This window comes from Eulemur rufifrons, chromosome 8 (genome assembly GCF_041146395.1).
Source record: "Eulemur rufifrons isolate Redbay chromosome 8, OSU_ERuf_1, whole genome shotgun sequence".
In the NCBI taxonomy this organism is placed as follows: domain Eukaryota; kingdom Metazoa; phylum Chordata; class Mammalia; order Primates; family Lemuridae; genus Eulemur; species Eulemur rufifrons.
The window spans coordinates 93728132-93754836 of NC_090990.1; the positions used below are offsets into that span (position 1 = coordinate 93728132).

At 39.8% G+C, this 26705-nt stretch overlaps 1 protein-coding gene across 1 annotated transcript in view; it reads right to left on the reverse strand.

Moving 5' to 3' along the window:
• DDR2 (discoidin domain receptor tyrosine kinase 2) overlaps positions 1-26705 on the reverse strand; it is a 130105-nt gene that overhangs the window by 35349 nt on the left and 68051 nt on the right. Inside the window, exon 2 of the mRNA XM_069478408.1 lies at positions 21521-21629. Coding sequence (XP_069334509.1) covers positions 21521-21602 — 82 coding nt within the window. The 5' untranslated portion in view covers positions 21603-21629. The remainder of the gene's footprint in view (positions 1-21520; positions 21630-26705) is intronic.

Here is a 26705-nt window from a genome sequence, read left to right on the forward strand (position 1 = left end):
CAATCACCAGGTACCCTTATGGTCCATAGAATTATTTTGTTAGGTACCTAATTGCATGAAACTACAAAGCAAGCCAATAAACTCTCCGATGATGAACATGCTATTTTGGCCCCAATTAGCACCATGTTCTGGCCCCTGGCTACAAATAATAACTTCTGAGTATGGACTTCTCTTTTCAACCAAAGACAGAGTAACAGGGACCAGATTTGCCCCTCTGTGTTAAACAACCAAAAAGGACAAAATATGTGAAAATTTAGGTTTTTAAGATGAGGAACATCAGACAACAAACGACAGCAATCTCTGCGAGTCAGGAAATAAAAATGAGCCCTACAATTGCACCAGCTTACTGCCATGAGAATGTGTCTAGGCTATGAGAACTCAGGCAGGGCCCGGAGAATTTTCTGAGATAAGGAGACAAAGATAAGTGTCCGGAGAGGTCAAGGGGGCTGGAGTTCTCAGGACATTGAGCTGCCAGATAGAATTCATTATACCTAGTTAAATTTTAATTTCAGATAAACAACAAAAGAATTTTCAGTGTATGTCCCATACAATAAAAAATGACCAGATATGCTAAGAAGCAGGAAAATAGAATCCATTGTGAGAAGAAAAAAAGAAAATGAAACCAATTCAGAACTGATTGCATTTCAAAATCCCAATGCCATTTGTCACAGAAATTTAAAAACAATTTTAAAATTCATATGAAATCACAAAACTCCCCAAATAGCCAAAGCAATTTTGAAAAGAAGAACAAAGTTGGACATATCACACTTCCAGATTAAAATATATTACACAGCTACTTTAAATAGTATGGTACTTGAATAAAAACAGACATATAGACCAATAGAACAGACTAGAGAGCCCAGAAATGACTCACACATACAAGGTCAACTGATCTTCGTCAAGGGTGCCAAAAATACGCAATGCATAAAAAGTAGTCTTTTCAACAAATGGTGCTGGAAAAACTGGATAGTCACATGCAAAAGAATAAAATTAGACTCTTATCACACATCATACACAAAAATTGCCCAAAATGAATTAAAGATTTAAATTTAAAGCCTAAAACTGTAAGACTCCTTGAAGAAAACATAGGGGAAAATATTAATGACATTGGTCTAGGTAATAAATTCTTGGATATGACACCAACAGCACAAGCAACAATAGGTGGAACTACATTGAACTAAAAAACTTTTGCACAGCAAAAGAAACAATGAACAAAGTGAAAAGACAACCTTGGAAATGGGAAAAAATACTTGCAAACCACATATTTGATAAGGGGTTAATATCCAAAATATATAAGGAACTCATACAACTCAATAGGGAAAAAAGATAACCTGATTTAAAAATGGGCAAAGAACTTGAATAGACATTTCTTCAAAGAAGACATACAAATGCCCAACAGTTATATGAAAAGATGCTCAACATCAGTCATCGTTAGAGAAATGCGAATCAAACCACAATGAGATAGAACCTCACACCTGTCAGGATGGTTATTATCAGCAAAAACAAAAGATAACAAATGTTGGTGAGGATGTAGAGAAATTGGAACACTTGTACACTGTTGGTGGGAATGTAAAATGGGGTAGCTGCTCTGGAAAGCAGTATGGGGGTTCTTCAAAATGTTAAAAGTAGAACTACTATATGATCCAGAAATCCTACTTCTGGGTTTATACCCAAAAGAATCTACATCAGGATCTCAAAGCAATGTCTCCATTCCTATGTTCATTGCAGCACTATTCACAATAACCAAGACATAGAAACAACCCAAATGTCCATGGGCAGATGAATAAAGAACATGTGAGATACACATACAATGGAATATTATTCAGTATTACAACAGAAGGAAATTCTGCCATTTGCAACAACATAGATGATCCTGGAGGACATTATGCTAAGTGAAATAAGCCAGTCACGGACAGACAAATACTGCATGATTCCATTTATATGAGTTATCTAAAATATCCAATCTCATATAAGGAGAAAATAGAAGGATGGTTGCCAGGTACTGGGAGGAGGGAGAAATGGGGAGTTCCCATTCGAGGGATATAAGTTCCTGTCATGCAAGATGAGTAAGTTCTAGAGATCTGACATACAACACTGTGCCTATAATTAACAATACCATATGTTACACTTAAAAATTTGTTAAGAGTGCAGATCTCATATTAAGTGTTCTGGTAATAATAACAATAATAATAAAGAACTGATTACATTTTGCATCTTACTCACTTCACTTGCCTTACCCTGGACTCAGCCCTGCTATTCAGTAACAAACAGGAATGAGTTTTTTATGCACGCTACAACATGGATAAATTTTAAAACAATTATGCTGAGTGAAAGAAGTCAGACAAAAAGAGTGCACATTTTATGCTTCTGTTTATATATAACTCTAGAAAATGCAAACAAGTCAATCTATAGTGACAGCAAGCAGATCAGTGGTTTCCAGGGGGAGGCAGGAGTGGCCAGAGGAATTACAAAGGGCCACAAAGAAACTTTGGATATGGTCATTATCTTGATTATGCTGATGATTTCATGAGTTTATACACATATCAAAACTGATCAAGTTGCACATTTTTAATGTGTGTAGTTTATTGTATCTCAATCATATTTCAATAAAACTATTTTTAAAATAATCATCTCTGGAGCAAAATAATGCATTGAGATTTTAGTTTGTATATTTACACTCCCCTTTCCAAAGCAGGTAGCCAGGCCATCATGATTCTTCACCCCATGAAAGATTTATGTTTACAGGGCAGAAATAAGAAACTGCTTGACAAAAGGCTTCCTAGAAAGCCTGCCTCATTAAGGGATGGTAGGGTGGAGTAGAGGTGGCAAAGAGAATGGTGCAACTTCCCTAGGCTTGGAAGGGGACAGAGGTAGGCAAATTACAGTATTAATAGGTTCCAAGCCCCATTTCCTGGAAGTGCTCTGGAGAGGTGGTGAACATCAGGGGAACAGGTTTCACGTGAGCAACATAATGCCCAGGCTTGGCACAGACACAGCAGAACTGCTGTCCTTAAGGAACATCACGGACTCAGAGAACGAGGACATACACTGCAGCCATGATGAACTGAAGGCAAGAGGGACCTTCTGCCTGTGGCATACCAAGTAAAGCTCCTGGATTCTTATCTGACCCCAGGAAAGGGAAAGATGGTTCTGGACCCAGGACTAGCTGATACTTCCAAAAACTGTGGTTAAGCAAAATCATATGCAGGCAGCTTTGGCAAGAAACATGACCATATACTCAACTGGAACGCTTCTATGTTCACTATCTACTGCATTTTCCAGGTCAGATTTTTCTCAAGAAATGAACATGGGAAGCTAATATCATTTTGCCTATTCTTACCAAAAGTATAATTTCTCCATCTGAGGTGATGTGTTCCACGGATAATCCTTATGCTCAAATCTTAAGGGCAAACCTGAACTCTTTTGGAATGAAGCAACAATTTCTCAAATTCCATTCTCTGAGAAGTGAAATTGAAGGGAATAGTAAGGATGAGGAAACACTAATACAGGATGCCAATGGAGCCAGCATTATCAATGGGTGAGGTCGATGCACATTTTAAAAACCACACCCAGAAAATGGCTGTCTCAGGGGCCTGCTCTGATCCCTCCTAGATGTTGATCCTGTATATCACTGAGTGTGCTAAGTGCTTTAATCCTTGGCACCAGTTACTTAATGAACAAGGAGAGGCTTTTGGAAATCTTTAACCTGGGCTACATGCTCCAGTTCAGTTTACCAGAGCACTTGCTTTGGCATTTGGGACCCAAGCCCAGCTACTAATAACATAGAACTTTGCTTTCTCTTTGTCACTGTCCCCTGTGTATGTATCTCCCTCAGGGACCTCCTGGGGAGGAGACCTGGCTGTGTAAGGCAGGCACTCCTGGCTCCTGTGGCTATAATCCATGTCATACAGTGCCCCCAAATGCCATCCTGACTCTGAAAATAGAGTTCTTAACAAGTTGCAAAGTGCCATTCCATTGCTTACCTTTTTTTTTTTTTTTTTAACCTTTACATTAGGCTTATGTGTCAGGCAGGGCACACATTATTACTTTCAAAATATGTGCAGGTTTGCATCCCCAATCTGAAAGTCCAAAATCCAAAACTCTCCAAAAATCCAAAACTTCTTGAGCACCAACATGATGCTCAAAGGAAATGCTCATTGGAGCATTTCAGATTTCAGATTTTCCAATCTTGGATGCTCAGCTGAGTAAGCATACATATAATGCAAATATTCCAAAATTCAAAAAAATCTGAAATCCAAAACACTTCTGGTCCCAAGCATTTGGAATAACGGATGTTCAACCTGTATGAGGACAACAGCCCAAGGCCCACAGTTATTACTAAGTAGTAGGGGTTTGACCCAGATCATATTTGTGTCCCAATCCAGTTTGTCACAATACACCAGAATGTCCCCTCTACTTTAACCAAGAGTGTCCTCCTGCAAGCTGTGTCTTCCAAGATGCCAGGCTGCCAGAGAAACACTGCAGATTAGCAAGAGAGCTGCTCTCCAGCACATTCTTTTCTGAAACTAAAGCTTTGTTCAGAATCCAATTCTGTCTCCAGCCCCACCACTGCTTTCCAAACTACATTTTTTAATAACTCTCTTGTAGCATTAGATATATGCTGCTTTGTAATATAACTATTTGTGTGATGTCCCATCTCCCCTACAGATGGCAATCTTTGAGGTAGGGGGAAGGCACTGTATATTGTTCATTTTTATTTCTCATTTGGGGAGAGAATAGGTGCTCAAAATATTTATTGAAAAAAGGAGGCAAACTTTGGAGAAAGATACCCATGTGGAGTAGGAATAATGTTGAATAAAATGTAAACTCCCTCGAAACCTCATCCTCCAGTCTCTTCCATTTCAGCCAACTTTGCTTTTCCAAAGACTCAAGCCAAAAGTCTTGGGCCATCCTTGATGCCTTTAGTACCCCATATCCAGTTCATCAGCTGATAGGAAATCCTGGTGGTTACCCTAAAATCATCTCCATGTTCCACCTACTTCTTCCCACACGTTTTACTACCACTGTAAGCCAGTTCACTGTCTCCCATCACCAGAAATAATACAACCATTTCCTAACTGCTCTCCCTTTGTCTGCTTTTCCCCATGCATCTTTTAAAATGTAAGTCAGATCACAAAACTCTTCTGCTCGAAACCCTTCTGCCCTTCAGTAACTTCCCATCTCACTCATAATAAAATTCCAGTTATTCCTCCAGGGACCTGCATAACCTGTCCCCTGGCTGTCTCGCACCTCATCCCCACCCCACTGTCTCTGTCAGCCACACTAGCTTCCCTGCTGTTCCTCAAACACAGTAAGTATATTCTTCTTCAGGATTTTGAATTTACTGCTAAGTATCTAATTCAGTAATATAAGAATCTTCATAGGGTTAAGGAAAGAGAAGAATATCATAGTTCCCATTTTTCACATATTATAATAACATCTCTGAAATCTGGATGCACTTAACAAGTAAATAGTGTCATAGTTTAACTGGCAGCAGGGTTTTCTTCTTAGAAGCTCATCAAGTAATGATGCATCGTAGAGTCGGCAATTTCTTAAATTCAATGAAAGACAGTAATAATAGCATCCACTTAGAAGAATTTATCAAGTGTTAGGCACTATGATAAGTATTTCCTCACTCAATATTTCATGTTTCCCATTGATCACACATTCTGCATTAGGAGTTGTAACTGCACAAAGGCATTTATTGAGTAAATACTAACTCAGAATCTGACTCTAAAGCCTGTGATACCACTGAGCTACATGACCTCTGAAAATAAAGACTTCAAATCCACTCCTGGCTCTACCACTTATACTATGCGAGATCTGAGCAAGTTCCTGACGCTCAGTTTCCTCCTGTGGAAAGCGAGGGAGTGCAATTAGTCTTTCTTTAAGGCAGTGGTCCCTAAAAGTCAGTCCATGGGCCAATTGTTCCAGAACTACCTGGAGAAGTTTTAGAATACATATTTGTGAGCCTCTCTTAGAGATTTTGGTTTGGTATATCTGAAGCTGAGCCCAAGAACCTGAATATTTCTAAAGTCACCAAGTTCTGCTGCATGGCCAGGGTTGGGAACCACTACTCCTGGGTCTTTTCCAGCCTGGACACATGATGATTCTCTGGGGCCATGCTGGAAGTCAGAGAAATTCACATTCACAGTCCCACTGGGTTTTCATTCCCAGCTATCATGTGCCTCCAGACACTGGGCTGCGGATGCAATGAGAACTTCTGCTTCTTGGAACATCCAAAGTAAACCAGAAATGAAGAATGAGGGTCACACAGGGTGAATCATGATATTGTTGCAAATGATTTCCCTACCAGAGCACAGCTCATTCTGGGAACATCAACCAAGAAGTTGTAATAGAGCTGTTGCTGCTGCTGCTGCAGCTGCCTCTATGACACATTTCAGCTGGATTATGTATCCTGGACTTAGAAATCCTTTGTATTTTGTATCCTAACTAAATCCATCCAGTAACTTTCCCTACTTAACAGATGAGAAAAATGAAGTAAAAGAGATATAAAGTGCAGAGGTGGGAGGATGGGGGCAGATCCACATAGGATACTCTGCTATGTGGGATCAGAGGAGTGCCAGTTCCCTTCCAGAAGGCTCTTGGATCTCCTTACTGTGAGTGCATTTCAGCTGTCATTGTGTTAGAGCTGTGGTCCTCAAAGTGTGCTTCCAGCAGCAGTAGCAGCAGCATCACCTGGGAACTCATCAGTAACACAAATTCTCAGCCTCAGGTTGATCTATTGAATCAGAAACTCTGGTTAGGGGGAGAAGGCAGCAAACAGTGTTTTAACCAGCCGTCTAGGTGATTCAAGCTTGAGAACTAGAGCAACTGGGGTGGGGGAAGGGAAGTGAGGCGTCAATTCTCTGCACAAAGAACATGTTAAATGCATCAGTGTCCTTTCTCCTCATCCATCCAGCACTTCCATCATGCAGAGGGCTTTAAGCCAGCTGGGTGCAGACGGCAGTGTGGCAATAGCACTGATGAAAATCGGAAGGGCTCTCCCTGAGTCAACTTCTGCCTGGAGAACAATACAGAATTCTTGGAGAAGAAAAGTTCAGGAATGGTAGGTGATGTTTTTCTTGCTGGGAGGCAGCTAAAGGATGAGAAGTAAACTTGGTCTTTGAGAATCACCCAGTCTTTTAGCAAGTCCTACAAATTCTACATTCTTCAAACTTCTTAAGTTCAGCTATTTCTCTCCTTCTCCACTCCTCAATGCAGCACCCAGCCCCCAACCTCCCATCTGGACCACTGCAATGCCTTCTAGCTCTTCTTCTTCAGTCCCCTATTGTCCCTCTAAGTGAGCTTCCTAAAACTTTATTCTGACATGAACTGTCTAATAGTTTTCCACTCTTCTTAAGAAAATGTGACCTATGAGGTTTGCAGGATCAGGCCTCAGCCTACTCTCTGGCCTTATCTCTGCCTGCCCCGATCCCTGCTCTGATCTTTGCTTTCCATATCCCAGCACACTGGCCTTATTTCCATTCCTAAATGCACAAAGTACCTCCAGCCTCACGGCCTCTGCATGTGATGCTCCCTTTACCCAGGATGCTGGTCTTCTCTCCTTCACCCACCACCTCATCCTCCAGCTCTCAGCCTGTCACTCCCTCTGGGAATTCCTCCCAGCCACACCCCCACCCGACCTCCCCAGTTAGGAATCTCTGTTATCTACTCTTCTAACACACTGGTTTTCCTTTATAGCACTTTTCACACTTGTAATATAAATAATGATTTGTTTAATTTTGGTCTTCCCACTAAACAGTATGTGTTAAGAGAGCAAGGATCATGTCTATCCTTCTCTCTGTTGTATCTCCAATTTCTAGTAGGGTGTCTGGCATTAACTGAGTGTTCCATAAATACCTGTTGAAAAGTGATGAAAGAGTTTTCTGTTGTGCATTATTACAGGGTTTAAAAACAAAGTTCTGGGAATTTGGTCAATGGTAACCTTGACTAATGAGGCAGCAGATATATGAGGTTTCCTTATAAGCCTGAGTCACCACATGCCTTATTGTATTCTATCTTTCCCTTCATGTATTTAGTTAACAAATGTATTTCTTTAATGAATGTTCATATATTTATTTAATACATAAGTCTCTGCTGTGTGTCAGGTATTGTTCTGAAGATATACTAGTAAATAAGACAGATAAAATAACTTATCTCATGGACCTTTCATTCCAGTAAGGGAGATGGACAAAAGACAATAGATTTTCAATAATCAAATAGACACACTTTGTCTATTTGACAATAGCTGTTACTGGCTGTTACTATTCAAGTAGTGTGACAAAGCTATGGAAAATACTAAAACATGGAATGGGGATAAAAGCAGTGGGGGTGGGGCTCTTTTAAGTAACAACCTTTAACATAGAACTTGTGCTTGTTTACCTCTTCATTCAAATTGTAGGCAATTTTGAGAACAATAATCATGTCAGGTTCTTCCTTTTCCCCCTCAGTACCTGCCAGCACACAGCACCCATTATGGGCTTAACACACATTTGGCAAATAAATAAGTAGACAAAAAGGCAGGGAGGACTACAAGTATTACAAACTTCCTTCAGACAATGAAAGTTAGACTGGAGGCCCAGCAATAGGGACAAAGCAATATAAGGATGAGGATAGGGAATTCAAAGATAAGAACCAGTAAGTCAGCAATAATCATAGTAACAAAATAGGCAAAGTTTCTTGGTAAACCTGTACTCCCAGGAGCCTCAGAGAAAGGGCCCAGGAAAATGGACAAGTTGATCTTGGATGGCCTTTCTCATCCCACTGGATCTTTGGAACCAGCAGAAGCCCAGGGCAATCAACGTGGCACTTCTCAGCAGTACCAGTGTGGTTTTCCCATTGAATATTCCTATTTTGGGTACACTCCTTCTGTGGACAGGATCCCAGCCAATAGTGAAGACTCAGAACTGCCACGTTGGCCCATGCCCTAGATGTCAGGTCCCCTCACTTTCCCCAAGTCCACTTCTGTGTTCATCAGAGCCCAACCATCTGTCTTCCTTACATTATAAAATGTAAAGAAGCATGAAAACATAGGGAATAGCCAGGGAAGCAAGAGCCCCTGCAGCAAATAAGTATTTTGCCTGCTGAGTTGTCTTAATGGTTTCCTGATGCTTCCACTACCCACCAATCTCCTGGACAGAGAAACCAATTCACTTTCCAGTTTCCCAGAGTGGAAAACTACCAGCACAGGCTGCTGCGCACCCAGCAGGGAGCCCCAGCTATCCAAGCTCTGGCAGGGCCTGGCAGGCAGGCTGAGGAGAAGCAGCTGCCACCAGGGCCCAGCTTCCCAAGAATTATTTTTCATACTATCCTGCCAAGGCCGAGAGCCTGAAAGGGCCGCTTGTTTCATGATGTTTACCGTCTCACTACTAGCTCCAGACCACGGGCTCCTCGTCAATGAGTGTCCTATATGTGGCTTCCAGGAAAACACACACACGACACATGTGAGGCCTGAGGCACGGAGATCTGACACCTGGGCCTTTCTGGACACAAGGGAGAGAAGACTCACAGGAGGGCACAATTGGGGTTAACTGGGGGCCCCAAGCCAATCTATGGTCTAAAGGAACATTTGCAATCACAAAACTTTACAGCCAGGAAGGGAATTTAAGAAAGCAACCTCTCTAGTGGCTTTATCAGAACCTCTGGGGCCAACAAAGGTGAACTGACTTACTCAAGGACACACAGATGACTAGTGTAACCAGGATTGAAATTCACGTGTCCTGATCCCTGGTTCTTTCTTCTTCAACCCCAGGCTACCATGAACAAATGACAAGGTAGTCCAGTTAAAGAAGCTGTCGCCAGAGCCCTGCTCCCCACAAGCTCCTCGTAGCCGGCTACTTCCAACTGGTTCACTGTGCAGATAAGTGTATCGACACAACGGGATTGCACCGGTGGGGGGGAGGGGCCAAGATAGATTGTTTGTGTTTTTTTCTTCAGTCTACAGGGTTATTCTTTAGGTACAATGGAGCTATTTCACCAAGACCTCTTTTGCCCAAGTTGAAATTCCCCTTAGGAATAGCCCTTCAGGATTGAAGGTTTCCTGAAAGCCCAAAATATTTCCCAGAAACAATTATTGCAGAGCTCCAGGAGAGCAGTCCCCAAGCTGTAGTGGGTTTCAGGGTACAAGGTATGAATCAGACAATGTGTTCTTCTTCCTGGTTAACAAAGTCAGTGAAACCTTCACAGTAAAGTGGTATATCCTCTCCTCCAACAAGTTTAAGAGACAGCTGGGTTGCTGTGAAGGTCAGAAGTTGAGAAGAAAACTGGGTCATGGTTTGGAATCATGATAGGTTTATACTTAAAATTTGATTCTTCCACTTCCAAATGTGAGACTCCAAAACTAGTTACCAGACCTCTGTGAACTTCAACTTTCTTGTCTTTAGTAATCCTGCCAAGTAGGATTGTTGTAGAGATTTAATATAATATATACAAAGAATTTAGCATACATTATGGAAAGTAATGGGGCTCGATGTCTAGGAGGAGGAGAAGAGAGTATTATCTGTTTTAAATATTATATTCACTCTCTCTTAAGAAATTTAGAGGTTTTATGACCTTAGAAAGATTCCTCAAGCTTTCAGCCTCTCAGTTTAAGGGTAATAATGGTACTTCTTTGTAGGAATGCTATAGGGAATATGAGTTAATATGCCAAGCACTTAGAGTACTGATGTTTAATAAAGGTTAGATATTATTTATTTTAAATTATTTTTACTCTGACTCATTCATTAAAGATTGGAGTTTGGTTTCCAAAGTTGCATAAGTTAAAAAATTAAAAATAAATAAGTGATGAAATATAGATAAGGGGAAAAGAGAATAGGAACAATAAAATAAGCTAGAGCTAAGATTAATATATAAAATATATTACATTTGGTTCTATAGTATTGACTGGTGATGGGTTTCCACTTTGGCTCTGAGCTTCCTAGCAGTCAATTCAAAAAATGAAACATAATCAATTAACATGAATCACATTGGCAACAAAGCAAAAGTTGCTTTTTTATTTTTGTTTCCAGGTGGGATGGAGTAGCTTGCAGTAATCAGCACTTCCCCAAGAGTAACTGGAAGAGCTTGATAAAATTCATAAGTCATCTATTTGGAGGAATCTGATAGCTGCTGAAGCAATGAGAATGGAGAGACTAAGACATCAAAGTAGGGAGAATCTCAGAGAGATGAGGGAACTTCTGCAGCCACTGTTAGCCATTTACCAATTTGGAACAAGGGCAAGAGGCTGACTCTGGGCTTGGCCCTAGTAGAGGTCAATACAGGACAAAATCAGCAGAGCATTTGAAGGAGACTTGGGATCCCTTAAGCATGCAGCATTTGGTCTTGCTCAGCACGTGTGCCAAATGCTGGGGCTGTGTGGAGGTGGAATGTAAAAACCTAAGGAGAAACTCTCTGAAAAGCCAAGCTAAGTTTTTGGGAGTCTTATAAAACCAAGTTTAGAGTTTAAGATCTGCCAGGGAGAGAGAACACATGGGAGTTTTTAAGACGCATTGAATGACCGAGAGTTAAAACTTATACCCTACCAACTACCCAGAGTGAAGATATTCTGCTCTGCCAAGTTAGGACAGATCTATCCAACTGCTCTAACTGTTGGCCAATCTGGACGCTAGGTTCATATTGTTTTAAGAAGGCTGAAGATCCAAATATATTCTCCAAGAGAAGACCACCCCAGCTTCACAGGGAAGTGAGCCAAGCCAGTTTCCACCCACAGGCTGGGTATTTTAGTGGCTAGAAATAAAGAAAAAAAGTGCTTAAATTTACCCAAATATGTGTAAGTTCCTTGTTCTTGGCATTTCAAGGGAGGAATTTATATTTTGTCTTTCGAGTTCTATAACCTATAGTCAAGATATAAGGTCTAACAAGGACATGTACCTTCTGTGTGCAAGCATTGCCAACTTAAAAAATGATTCATCCTCATAAGAGATATTAGGGATTAGTTTTATTTGATCAAGAAACACAAGAATAACCAAAGATATGTCATGTAGTTGTTGTTATTGTTATTATTGGTATGGCTATCAATTACTATTGAGCTAGTTCCTCAACAAGAAAAACTATGACAAAGTCCTAAATGTTTGTCTAAACTACTAAAAATAAACAAACAAACTAAAATTATAGCTTTCCCAAGGTGGATTGATCCTATTCCCATAGCCAGGGCTCCTCCCATGCCAAGACAAATCATTTCTCAAGTTAGCAATGTTTGTACATAGTAGACACACTTCACAGGATACCTTATAACTTTAATACAGGTCATAGTACCTGAAAGATTGAATTTGAATTCCTCCCTTGAAACACTAAAAATAAGAGATTTATACATATTTGGGTAAATTTACACACATTTTCCTTTATTAATAACCATCAAAATGCTCTGCCTATATACTACAGCAGGGAGGCCTCAGGCACTTAGGAATAAGCACAGAGACCTCCCCCTTCCCCACACCCTGGAGTTACTCTAGCTCTGCAAGGGGATGGGCACTCCCAGTCCTCCAACACCAGAAGACTCGATCCCTGATACTTCACATTAGTAGCTATAGGTCTGATTCACTCCAAACTTAGCATCCCCATCATCTAAAGGGGTGATATTCCTAGGGGTTCCCTCTCAGCTTCCCAATATCTTTCTGAGATCAAGTCTCACATGGCATCATTTAGATCTTTTTTTGCAGAAAAATACAGAAAAGCCTGGGAGTTCCTTGACTTTCTTTCTTCCCTCCCTCTCCTTGTTCCTCAAACATTTATTGATTGCCTATATAAGCCAAGCACTGTAATAGGTACTGGTCATAGGTACACAAGAGATCATCACTACACCAAATATGACAAAGACCAAAGTCATAAAAATCTCTGAAGCAGGAAAAATAAAGTTGCATATTTTTTTCAACAGCTCATCATCTCCCACTTAAGCCTATAAAAAAAAATTCTCACTGATTTGAATGTCTTAACTTTTCCTTTATTTTATTGTGTATGTGTCCAAACCACCAAAAAATTCTGGGAGGCCTATCTTGCCACATCCACGCTCTTCAGAGACCTGCTGGCTGAGATCAAGCACTAAGTCAACAATCACACTATTTTCCCCAGAAAAAAATACATTGTAGTGGATATACTTGGCCCAGGCGGAGAGCCCTGCCTTCCCTTGGAGTCAGGATGGCCAGAGTTCAGGACTGTTAGAAGCCCCATTCCCCAAAGGCAACTTGACTCGTGGGGACCACAAGAGACCATAATGGTCACTAATGTGCCCTTTTTTCTCTTTCCTGCCCCATCATCTGCTTGATAGAAACTATTATTTTGTGGTGCTTGGGTTCTTTTAATTTGCTTCTCTTCCAACAGTAACAAATCGCAACCCTTGATATTTGCATATAACTCTCCAAAGCCCATCCACTTCCATTACTTCACACTAACCCTGTGAAGTTCAAAGAGCAAAATTATTATCCCCATTTTTTAAGCAAGCACAGTGAGGTACAGAAATTTGCCTACAGTCCCAAAGCTAGGTAGTGACAGAGCTGGAACTAGAATCTAGATCTCTTCTTGATTTCTACTGCCATGATCTAGTCACCATACCATGCTTTTATCATACCCTGCTGTTGGCACACACAATGTCAGTAGTGTGACCCCAGGGGTCAAGAATGACCAAGTGGGAGAACAACATGGACAGAGGGCACAGAGGGAGGATTATTGCCCATCTAAAGTTTAGAACATCCTGGTCCCAGGATTTGTGGAAATATGATAGTAAGTGGAAACCGCACTCTGGGAAGGAGAACATGGCACTGCATTTTGTTCACACTGGGTGAAGACAAGGCCTTTGATCATAAAGTATTTACCACATACTGAGGATCCCAAGATTTTGTGCTTACTAACACATCATGACCCCTCAATGACAATGCCTTCCTCCTGTTTTTCTATTTGTATCTCTGTGCCTTTTCTTACACTCCATTCCCTTCCTCTTTTCACCTGGCCTTGCAAATTCCTTTGGCTCTAGCTCACTCTTATACTTTCAGGATTTCAACTAGCATGACTCTGGAGATTTGACCTGGTTGGGTAACCCATGAATATAAATAAATCAATACATATAAATATATGCAATATTTATCTTATTTTGTATCCTTATTCTACTTTATATCTGTATCAATCTATGTATATTATATACTTATATCCCTATATTGTATATCTTGATCTATGGTCCTCAAGCCTGTAGAGTTATAGTCAGCTGTTAGGAAAGATAACAACAAACAAGTATGTGAAGCAGTGGTAACATATGGCCCCAGTGGCTCCCATGCCAGGACTCAGCAGTAACCAGGGTCGCTGGCTCCTTGTCTGTTCCTGCCAACATTGTTGGTTCTCCTGCAAATTCCTGGTCTTTCTACATGGAAGTCCTGAGCAAGCCTGAGCTCTGCAGGTAGGGGTGAAAACTGAGAGGTGCAAGAAAGGGCCTTTGTGTGGTGTTCTTCCTGCAGCCCCAGGAGTTTGCTACTGGCCCAGAGGTTTAGACTCAAGGAGACTAGGTCTCCCCGGCCCCCGTCCCTACTGACCACAGGAAAGTAGAGCTCTGTCCTTTCTTGTATTACTTTCAATTCATCTGACCACCTTTTACGAGCTAGGAATCTAGGCCTCAGAGTGCAAAACAACAAGGTGAAGACAAAGTTTTAGAGTAGGGACAGGGAATTCAGCTGGCTACTTTGGATGGAAAGCTGTGTTTATGCAATAGATACATTTGGAACCTTTTATCCTAAGATGTAAGGACCAAGAAGTGTGAAAATTCTGCCCTTTAAGAAAAGAAAATATTTTTTAAGGTATAGTCTAAATAATTAAGTTAAAATATAGAAGACAGTATAGAATAATGAAAAGACTAACGTAGTCTGCCATTATCACAGCACAATATATAAAATTAAGGAAAAGGACAGAAGATTCAGCCTTTATTATTAATCACATTCTGTATGCTTGAAACTATGCTAGGTACTTTACGTATATCCTCTTCATAAGAGCCCTTACGGTAGTGATCAGTAATAGATGAGAAGACTGAGAGATTCAAAGAAGCTAAAAACCTGGCCAAACTCACCCAGCTAGTAGGTGGCAGAGGCTCGATTCAAAGTCAGGTCTGGTCATAGTCTTTCCAAACATGTTTCCTCCTATCACCCTATCTTCCTGAACCGATTTTCCCATTTGTAGAAGATTGGATTAAATCAATCATTCTTAGCCTTTTCTGGAACTGGTAACAGAATCCTTTGAGTATCTGATAATAGAGAACTTCTCCTTTGGAAAATGCACTTTTGCCTCCACACATTAAGTCGGGGGTTCAACTGTAGGGGGCTCACAGGCCCCTAGAACCCATTCATAGCTGGCCCATGATCTGAGGTTCCTGTGTCTGGGCATCTCACCCTGCACAGGAGGCACAGGGCAGAGGGCAAGAGCTGCACCTGTAACCTTGAGTGACTTACCCAATGTCTGGGGGCCTCAATTTCTCCTCTGTGGAACTAAAATAATGATAATACTCACTCACAAGATTATGGCAAAGATTAAATTGTTGATACCACTTAAAATGGTACCCGGACTATATTAAGTGTTCATTGAATATTAATTGGTGCTTTTATTTGAGTTTTACGTTCTCTTTTCCCTATTTGGCACAACTAGGGGGCTTAAGGGGCAGTTGAGTTTCAGTTTTTCACAGAGAACGATCCTTTTACTGGCAGTAAGGATACCAAATGCCACCCTCAGGCTAGACTCGACAAACAAACATACAAGCAAGAGAGAGCCAATCTGGGCAGCATCTAGCATTGCTCACTTAAGAGAAATTCTACCAGGGAGGTCTCTTCCCAGCCTTTTATCTCCCTCCCAGGGCCCTGCTCAGGCCACCTAACATACACATGCATGCACACATGCACACATGCACACATGAGCACACACGCATACAGCATTAGCACCACAGGCCTAGTTTCAGAAACTGGAAACCAGCACCACATTCTCATTAACGGATGAGGCCACATAAGCCCTCTCAGCACAGCTCCAGGGACACGAATGATAAGAACCCAGGAAAACAAAAATGACCTTTCATTTTGGAAATGTGCATAGGTGAAGTCACATGTATCAGCCTTTTGCGGGGGAAAGGGTGAGGATAAAGGGACAACTTGGTGTAGATGGGAGCCAAAACATCCCTAGTGCTGCAATTTCTTTGTAAGGGCTAAGGGGCTTCTAGGTCCACCTTCCTCATTCAACATGATAACGAGACTAATTGTCCAGGTATGAGCTGTATATGACCCCGTTAGTCTTACTCTATTCTTTGGCTTTGGGCTGCCCCTCAAGCTTCAATTACCTATTACCCCAGAAATGTACATTAGAAGTTGCAGAAAGGAAACTATGAGGCTGTACAGTGATACATGATTTTTAGATACAGATCGTTTCCTCACCTTGCTTCTTGAGGGGCCAGGTAGTATAGTAGAATAAACCTGGGGTTGGGAGCCTAGCACCCCTGGGTCCCTGTCCTAGCTTTACCATCAGCTAAATGTGTAAGCATTGGCAAATCACTCACCTGCTTTGACTCCCAGTTCCCTCATCTGTAAAATGAGGAAGAGGGTCTTAGATATCTCTAAAGTTCATTTTAACATGCATAGTCTAGAATACTAGTTGCCTAGACCCTAAGAACTCACTGGCATGTGGGATTGATGCTGGAAAGAGCAAGACCACAGTGGTGAACCTAAAACAAATTTGGGGCCAGGAGGAGCAGAGCTCCTCCTCTCTGAATCCCAAACTCTGAATATCTTTGCCACTCTTTTTCAAAGTGAACACATTCTGGATACTAAAGGAGGACCACCTTCCCCTCCCTAAGGCTCTGATCTGGTAGCAAGTTGCTTGCTTCCTATTAGGGAAAAGTGACGTATGAAAATGGGAAGTCCCAGCACTGTCCTACCCTGGCTCTGTGCCATGGACCTAAATGCCTGGTCTGCCTGCTGGGGCGAAGGAATGTTTCTCCCTTTCTCAAGCACAGGCAGCTGTCACAGGCCAAGTCAGGAGGACGAGGCCAACTGCCCCTGTGCTCTTTATTTATACACAACAGTCCTCTAGTTGACTAGGTGGATCTCCGGTACTTCAGACTCCTGGGCTAGGTTTTCAGGATAATCAAGATACTTCTATTTACCCTCCTACATAAGGTGCTGGTCCCCCACTGGCCACTGAAACATTGCTTTTATGACTCCTAGAGAAGCCTGAGCCTGGTGTCTGGTCAAACAAACACTACAGCCCAGTGTATTCTTGCATGTGACTGTGGAGTCTAAAGACTTCCCTTTCCCATGGAGATGCCTTTAGTTTTCCTGTCAAGTCTGGCAGCTCTAGCCCAAGTTGGAAATGAGGGAAAAGTTGACCCAAGGACCCTCCAGGTGAATGGGTCCCCTACACAGCCCTTCTGAGTCTCTCACTCATTACCCTCCACCCACCTCATTACACCCCAACCAACTCATCACCTCTCCCTCCTCCTAGACATTGCACATGCTATTTCTTCTGTCTGAAATGCCTCTTCTTGGCCCCACTTCTAGAGAAAAAAATGCCCTGGAGCAGAATGTCTTCTGGTACTATAAAGCTCCTGGTTTAGGCTGGGACAGGGTTTCTGCACTCACCTTCCATAAGGTAGAGGTTTAGGGCTTAAATTTAAAAAAAAAAAATATATATATATATATATATATATATATATATATATATATATCTGCTATCCCTATATGTTTAGCCCCAAAGGCAAGATTCTCCTGAAGTTTAGACTTCAGATCCCTGAGCCTGGGAAGTGTCAGGGAGTTGGGGACAAGTGGTCTTTCTTACAAAGAACAGCCATGCAAGTTCAGGGGCTATGCTTCTAAGCTCAAAGCCTATCAAATTTTCCAGTATGAACAATGAAGCTCCCACACAGTGAAATCACAGCAACTTTGCAGAAGAAAGCATCTCATAGATTATCTAATTCAACTTCATCTTCCTATAGGTGAAAAGATTAAAAAAGTACAAAGAGACATATAACAACTTGCTCAGTGTCACACACCTGATTTATGACCAAGCCAGGATAATGATAAGGGTTGTCACTCAATAATAAGTAAACCAAATACTTTTTTCTGAATTAACTTCAAATCATTCATCAAAGTATTCTAATAATATCAAAATCATTTGGTGATTTGTAGAAATGATTTTCAGAAATTGTGGATATGATTGTTTGATGTGGATGTCACCAGCTAAATGATACTTCTGACCCATGATTTGGACATAAGAAACTGTGTCAAATTCTTCCAATAGCTTCTCCATGGGATTGACAATCATTAGGTTCCAGCTCCTGGTGCACTGTTGCAGCTGGAAGATAGCTAAGCACACTGCACACACTTCAGGACTGCGTATACACACCTACAAGTCAGTATTTTCCATGTAGACCTGCTTAGTCTATACTGCAGTCCCCACTGACAATGCCACCTTTGACATTGCCATTACTGGAAATGCCACAAACACCACCTGACTCACCGCCTGCTTTGCCAAAATTCAGTTGCTTTAGGGCAGTGAGCCAACAGTTCTGCGGCCTTCATGCCTTAGCCAGCGATCTGTATCACAATACCACTACTTTGCAGCCTCCACGGAATGACACTTGTAGGACACTTATGGTCTCGAACAGTAGAAAATTTCTTTAAATATAAAGATTATTCATCCCCTCTTGGCATCTTCTGAGACATGAATCTCTATTATCAACTAAGTCATGCTAATACTGAAGGCTTATTGACCAATAGTCATTGTAAAGTCTTCAGCAATGAGCTTAAACTAATGAGTTTGTTTTATTCTATATTATTAATTGAATTTAATGCTTACCCCAGTTACTATTTGCCAACAAATATTTTATATCCAATAATCAATTAAAATATATTTCAGTATTTTAAAAATTGGCTATATATCAGCTTTGCTTATAATCCAGGTCTCCTGGCTTACACATTTGTTATACCATGTGGCCAACTTCTGGGGAAAACCTAACTGACCAAGAATTTACTCAGTCTTTCAGTAGACACCAGTAAAGACTGCTGAAGAGTCATCCGTAAATCAACATGCATTTATCATTATATATACCTACTATTTGTTTAACAATATGCAAGCCATAAGATTCCAGGAGCCCCAAATTTCATGACGAGACCCTTTAACACTGATGATGAATGAAAATTTCTCATCTGCCTCAAATTCCTATCTCTGGTTTACCTTGTATAATAGGAAGAAATGGAAAAGAGAAGGATTAGCCTTCAACATGTTTTGTGTTCCTATAAAGATCTTTGCAAACCAAGACCTCTATTTCTTTTTCCCTGGCAGAAAGAGCCAACAGAAATACCTGACACTAGATATAGAAAAAAAAAATATTAAGATGACTATTTGCTGTCTTCAAACAGCCCATTTCCTGCTCCAGGGCTACAGTGTGTACTCTAACATGGAAGGCCAGCTCTCTTGGTTTAGTCATTTCAATGTCCTCATGGCATGCTAGTCTTCATGAGCATGCCTAACACCAAAACACCCTACCATTCTATCCACACACAGCACTCTTTCTGGAGCTCAGGTTATGGAGAATGTAGTACGAGGCAACCAAACCTCAACAATTGGGTGAGAGGAATATAGACCAAACAAAGAAAAAAATGGTGTCCAAGTTCAGATCTGAGATGCACCAGCTGAGTTTATTATGAGAAAGTAGTAACAAGGCACTGGACTCATTCAACCAATAATTCTTTGATTTTTAAGGAGCTTTGATCATTATTTCCTATTGTGGGGATAAAGAATATCCCATGGACATGAAAATTTTGTGAAGGGAGTAGAGTCAGCATTTTTCACAAATGTATCCTTATGCTATGAGGACAAAATGAAAGCACCCTCAAGAATCCAAATCCAGTGTAATAACTGAAAATCTCATATACTGACATGGGATAGTAAATTGGTAAATCACTTTGGAAAATTCTTTTCATCATGCAGAATGGTAGATCCTATGCTATGTAGGAACCAGAAATTCTTCTTCTAGGTATATACCCAAGAGAACTGAGTATATATCTCTACCAAAAGTTGTATGCAAGAATGATTACAAGAGTTTTAATTCATAATAGGCCCAAACTGGAAACCATCCAAATTCCCCTCTATAGTAGACTGGCTAAATAAAATATTCAAACAAAGTAATACTACACAACAATAAGAATGAACAATTGACAATTGCATGCAACACTAGGAGGAATATCATAAACAAAATGATGAGTTAAAGAAGCCAGACACAGAGTATTGATGCATCATATGATTCCAATTATGTAAAGTATGAAATCAGGCAAAACTAGTCTATGTTGTTGAAAGCAGGATAATGGTTACCTTTGGGGTGTGGCTGAGGAGAAGTAACTGGGAAGAGCAAGAAGAGAGCTTCTGAAGTGCTGGTACAGTTCTGTTTCTCAATCTAGGTACTGTTTACATGGATATATTCAGTTTGTAAAATTCATCAAATTGAACACTTAAGCTATATATGCTTTTCTGTATTTACATTTGTGGCAGAATGAAAAAACTCCAGTTCTTCACCCATCCCTGTACCCAGAGTTTACCAGGTAATTTTTTTATGCTTTCCCACTCTGACACTGGGGTTGGCCACATGATTTCTTTAGCCAATGAGACTTAGCAAACATGACTCCAACAATGGCTTGAAAAATGCTTGAAGGTTCCCACTTCCACTCTATTCCTGTGAAGTTTCCATGAGAACATACCCATGCTAGTCTGCTAGAGGATGAAACAGAGCATGACCATGTTGTCCCAGTCATCAGAGCCTGGGCCATCCTAGATGAACCAATAGCCACCTGACTCCCAGATACACAAGTGAATCAAGACAAACCAGAGAGCAGTTCAACTGAGCCTGGCCATGAACAAAATAAATGCTTGTTTTAAGGCATTGAGCTTTGGATAGGATGTTAAGAAGCAATATGTATAATAGATAAATGACAAAATTACATACTTCAATTTAAAGTTTAAAAATACATGTAATACAAAAAAAAAAAAAAGCCCACAAATTTTGGCTTAAAAGATTCTCCTAACACATCCATTTTGAGCATGGCCACACCCTGTTGGAAAGAGAACCTACCTGAGATCCCACAGGACCTGGGTCCCAAAAGCATAACAGGACATCCAAGTAAAATCCAGGTGGAAGCCAGCCAGAAACAACTGGTAAACCAACCTGCAGAAGTTCTCTAAAGCACCTAAAAATTCTCTTCTATTTTTCCCAGAAGATGCAGAAGCAAATGGTTGCTTCTTCCACCTCCCATTTAAAAAAAATGCCCTCTTACTCCACCGGCTCGGTGTCAGAAAATGTTTCACAATATTCAACAGGTTACATATAATGTATACATATAAAAAGTATATTAGTTTCTGTTCTTGGTTTGCCCATGTTTCACCATGGAGTTTTGTTGTTTTTTTTTTAAAAGAGCTTTTGGGCCCTTTTGTCAGGGCTTTTCCCAAGACGAACATTGATGGGCTTAAACACATTCAACTGGTCTTCTAGCATGGCGCTGAATAAGGGCGGCCTTACCTGGATTAACCTGAGCTTTTGCAGAACTCAAGATAGGCAGCAGCAGGAGGAGCACCAAGGGCATTCTGGGAACCAGGATCATCGCAGTAGGTGGTGTCAGAACTGGAGTCTGCAGCCCACCAACCATGCAAGAAAACAGAAAGAGAAGACATGAGTGAGGCAGATACCACCAACATGAATGAACACAATTTTCACAGTTAATTTTGTGTTCTCACAGTGTTTATTTCTATATTTGGAGTACTTTGGGAGTTGAATGGTACATTCAATAATCTCCTAATATAAGAATTTTCAAACTCTATTAGATCATACACTTATGGAATTAAAATTAGCAAAACTATAGTCAGATGACAAAATTTTGCTAACATAAATACTCAAATGGTGAACAGTGGTAAAGTAAAACTTATATTTACTATGTCAATTGATATTTTCATAATTTTGATATTGATTCCAGTATTCAACCAAGAAAAGCATTCAATAATTTTAATGTGTTTGCCTTTCAAAATATATAAGTTCAATATTTATCCTGATTTGTTATCTCTGAATTTTGTCTTAAAGTGATACTTGAGATTCTGAAGTGGTACTTCAGATTCTGTATTTTTACGTTTCCCCAGAATGATGTATGTGAAAATAGATTAGATATGGAGACAGCAGACTCATGTTTAGCTTAACAGATATACAGATAGTTACATATAGAAATATTTATAGATATGCATATATACATGGGTGAGTGTGCACACATATATTTTATCAGCTGAGGGGCCTAGAAGCTATGATACCCCAGTAGCGGTGAGCAAACCTAATGCCCAGATCTTGGTTTCTAATACCATTTGACAATAAAAGGAACCAGAGTTCCTTAGAAAAATGGCTGATTATGGGTCTGGGACAGGAAATACACAAGATAAGCCTGGAGTATCATTTAGTGCCAGAAATTGAGAAAGTATATACACTAAAAGATGATGGGGTGTGTAAAAGGGACACGGGAACTGACTGAAAGAGCTCCCAATAACCAAAGCTGGAATAATTTGAGCAAGAAAATAACGTGGTATTAGATTATAACCCAAAGTATAAAATAAATATCCATGAGTCCATGATGACGTAAATAAATGATTGAATAAATGAATGGGTAGAACAGACATATTTCCCATGCAGAAGAATTCCAAATAATTTATGTAGATGATCTGCTCTTAAGGAGATGAAGCATTACTACCGCCCTTCCCCCAATTCCTTAAGTGTAAGCTGCACATAACTTTCTCCCGAAGAGTACAATATGGAAATGGAGACAGAAAAAAAGTGTCACTTTTCAGTGGAGAACTCTGACAAACATTTCCTCAAGTCAGGTGATCAAGGTTAACACCAACGTTGATAAGTTGTATTGATAGTATGTGTCCTTGATATGATGTGATGAGAGTGGCAATTTACCTCTGTGGATTTCCTCCCCAAAACCTATTGCTCCAGTCTACTCATGAGAAAATCATCAGACAAATACCAATTGAGGGAAATTCTACAAAATTCCTGATGAGTAATCCTCAAAACTGTCAAGGTCATCAAAAACAAGAAAGTCTGAGAAACTATCACAGATAAGAGAGCCCGAGGAGACACAATGACTAAATGTAATGTTACATCCTGGATGGGATCTTAGAACAGAAAAAGGACATTAGGGGAAAACTGAGGAAATCAGAATAAAGTATAGACTTTAGTTAATGTGTCAATATCCATTCATTCATTTTGACAAATGCACTATACTAACATAAGATGTTAATGATAGGGGGAACTGGGTGTGGTGTATACAGGAATTCTATGCACTATCTTCATAATGATTTTATAAACATAAAATTATTTAATAAAACTTGAATAAAAAGTTTATTTACCAAAAAGTTCCCTCCAGGTAACACCAAGGGAGCTTGGTGTTAATAATCAATGAAGAGAAGAAATTTCTTTAAGCTACGGTGATTAGGGACGGCTTCCTGGAGAAATAAGCATCTAATCAGGTTCGTGAAGGATGGGAAAGATTTTAACAGGCAATAATGGGGATGGAGTAAGAGAATGACATGGAGAAGTTACTTTTTCTGGGAAACAGAAGCATTCTATGATAATTTCTAAGCAAAATACTTACCCACCCAAAGTGGTAAAACAAAAAAAAAGTCAGATTGAAAATTCAGTTGATTTTTATTAAAGAGGATAGAGCCAAAGCAAATCAAACACAGAAGACTCAAGTGGTCCCATCGTGGGGAGTAGGGGGTAGGTGATCCACAGAGGGAGATGACCACGGTTTCATGGCATTGATTTGGATGGGATAAAATACAGGTCTTAGGGTGCCTAGTCTTCTCCAGCAGCAAGAACACTGTGTTTCCATAAACGTGCCCAAATAAACATGCCCAGGAGAAGAAATACACAGGTAGATCTTGGAGACATTGGTCTTGGCTATAGTCTAGCACTAGCTCAGGACCATGATCCAGGATGTCTTTCCACAAAGACCAGAGCTCTTTGTGAGCAGCCATTCAGCCAGTGCTTGAACTAAAAATAAAATCCTAAGCCCTCTGCTACCTGAATGGACCCCTCTTGGCCACGGGGACCCCAGAAATACCTTAAAACTGAGTTCCCAGCCATGACAGGATGGGAGAGATAAAGCACAATTACATGTGTATGATTTCCCTTTGTAAATATTCATGAATCATCCTATAGCATGTTGAATATGTATGTTTGATCACCCTGCTCAGTATAAAATCCTGTTCCCTGTTCTCTCTTCTTTGAAGCATGTGTACCTGGCTTCTGGGCTGGCTCTGTTTCCCAACCTGTTGGAATAGCAGCCCAGCAGGTTGCTACCCTTTATGAGAAATAAAGCTTTTTTCCAAAGTAAACCTCATCATTTTTTTTTTCAGTTAACAAATGGCAACTGCGAAGGGACCCAGGGAGACCCCCAGTATCCCCCAGTCTGATTGGAGGGCAACACACTGACATCTGCACAAACCCATTAGTAGCTCAGTTGTCTCCCTGACCTCACTGGGGGGAACTCAGGTAAACGCCCCTGGATGCAACATCTCCCACTTTTAGGATAAAGATCTCAGAGACTTTACTTCTCTCCACCCCTTCCCTTCATTTCTCCCCAGTTCCAGTTGCCTCCATTCCCAATCCCAAAGGAAATGTCTTTGTTGGCCCCAGGTTTTGGCAGCGGGTGGGGGGGGTGATTACCCCAGTTTCTCTGGTTCTTTCCATTCTGGCCCTGGGAGAAAATGTTTTTATAGGTCCTGGGTTTGGCGGGGGGATCTAGTTGGATTTAGCTGGTCCATAAGGGTTTGTGAGGACACTCTCGTAAAGCTAAGTGCAGCTATAAAAACTTTAGTTCCAAGAAAATGGTCTCTGCTCCCCTACCATCAGAGACACTAGTAACTGACATGCTTAAAAAACTATATAAAATTCTTGTAAATGTTCAAAATCTAACCTAAATGATTTAAAGCTTTGCAGGCCACAATAAAATCTTAGGAGACCTCTAGTTTATCTGTGCACTCAATTAAAACAAAGAGGCCATCAAACCTTCCAAAACAATGAAGATAATGCTATAATTGATGTTCCAAGTTTTCCAAATGGGATCAAAAATCTCTCTAGCCTCCCTTAAAGCGGGGGATTTAAAGTTAAAAGAGACTCCAAAAAAAAAAAATAATGGTACATTCAAAATATTTAGTCAACTCTTCTTTCTTACCTCTCTTTCCATCTCTGCTCCTAAACAATTGTTTTTCTAACCAATAAAAATTTTCAGTAATTTAAAATCTTAAGGTCATATTATGTTGAATTAAAGAAGATAATAAAACATCTGAGTTATTTATAAGTAAGTTAGAATACTAAAACAATTGTTGGACATAGGTTTGAGTTTGTATAATTTGACAACTTATTTTTATATGATATAAAAAAACTAAAGATATTTAGATATGCTCATAAAAATTGGGAACTGATTACAGCTCAAAGTTACTTTAATATTTTAGATTTTTCATCAAAAATAAGGGTTACTAAGAGTTAACATTATAATTAATATATGTAGTTGAAACTACAAGAGAACAATTCTATATATAAAATATGAAAAAATTGGATACAAGGGTTTTTTTGGAAAAAAAAAAAATCTTGCTTTTAAAATCTTTCAAATTATCACTTGGGCTAAATGATTGTTTTATAGTAACCTGTAATCCTGTTTTATGACAAAAGTGTTTTTTAAACCTTTGATATTTGACAAACTTTCCAAAATCAAAATTTTTAAACTGTCTTTTTGGACTCAGACTAGCTTTCTAAATATTAGAGCCACTGAAAACCTCAGAGAAATCCATTTGACTTATTCAGTATATTACAGCTACACAGGAAGCATTGCCAAATATGAAATGGTGTTTAACTTTCTTTAGGTTACACTTATATAAATATGTTATTAATATTGAGATTCCTAAAATTCTGATATGCTTTAACATATGTTATCAATAATAATCATGGTTATTATGTTAAATTGTTATATGCCACAGAAATAACCAAATTTTCTTTGTCAATTGTTTCTTTAACTAGTGGTATTCTAAGACTTTTTGTCATCCATAAGTAATTATTATGTTACTTTAGTTCTTCTCAAAAGTGGTTTTCTAATAACTTTAGAGATCATATGAGCGAGACTGAATCCTGAATTCTTTTCTGGCTACAAGTCTGCAAATAATGTTTTCAAATTCTTCTTCCATTTTTCTGACTTGGACTCAATGAAATGCCACTCCCTTTTATTTCCTGAGCTCCTACACCTTGTGACATACAAATTCTATCAAGATACAGTGCTCCAAATATTAATATTTGCTTTTCTATATGAAAGCTACTTCCACTTTAACTGAAGGTGCCTCGAGTTTAACATCTAGACACCTCAGCTAGATGCCCTCCAAAGAGTCTGGCTTATTTTACTAAAAAAAAAAAAAAAAACAACTGATGCATTCATTATCATTGCTAATCTAACCTCAAGCAAGATAAGAATTAGTTACATGGGACTGAACTAATTTTTTTAACCATTTGTTTAAAACATTGCTAATTCGTTTATGTTTTGTTTTCCAGAAGACAAGAAAACTTTTTTTCCTTTTTTAATTTATAGCTTACAACAAATTGGTAAAGTATATTTTATGAACAATTTGAAACATTTATTTTTCTCTCTACTTGATTTGTCCAGAATTTGGAAACT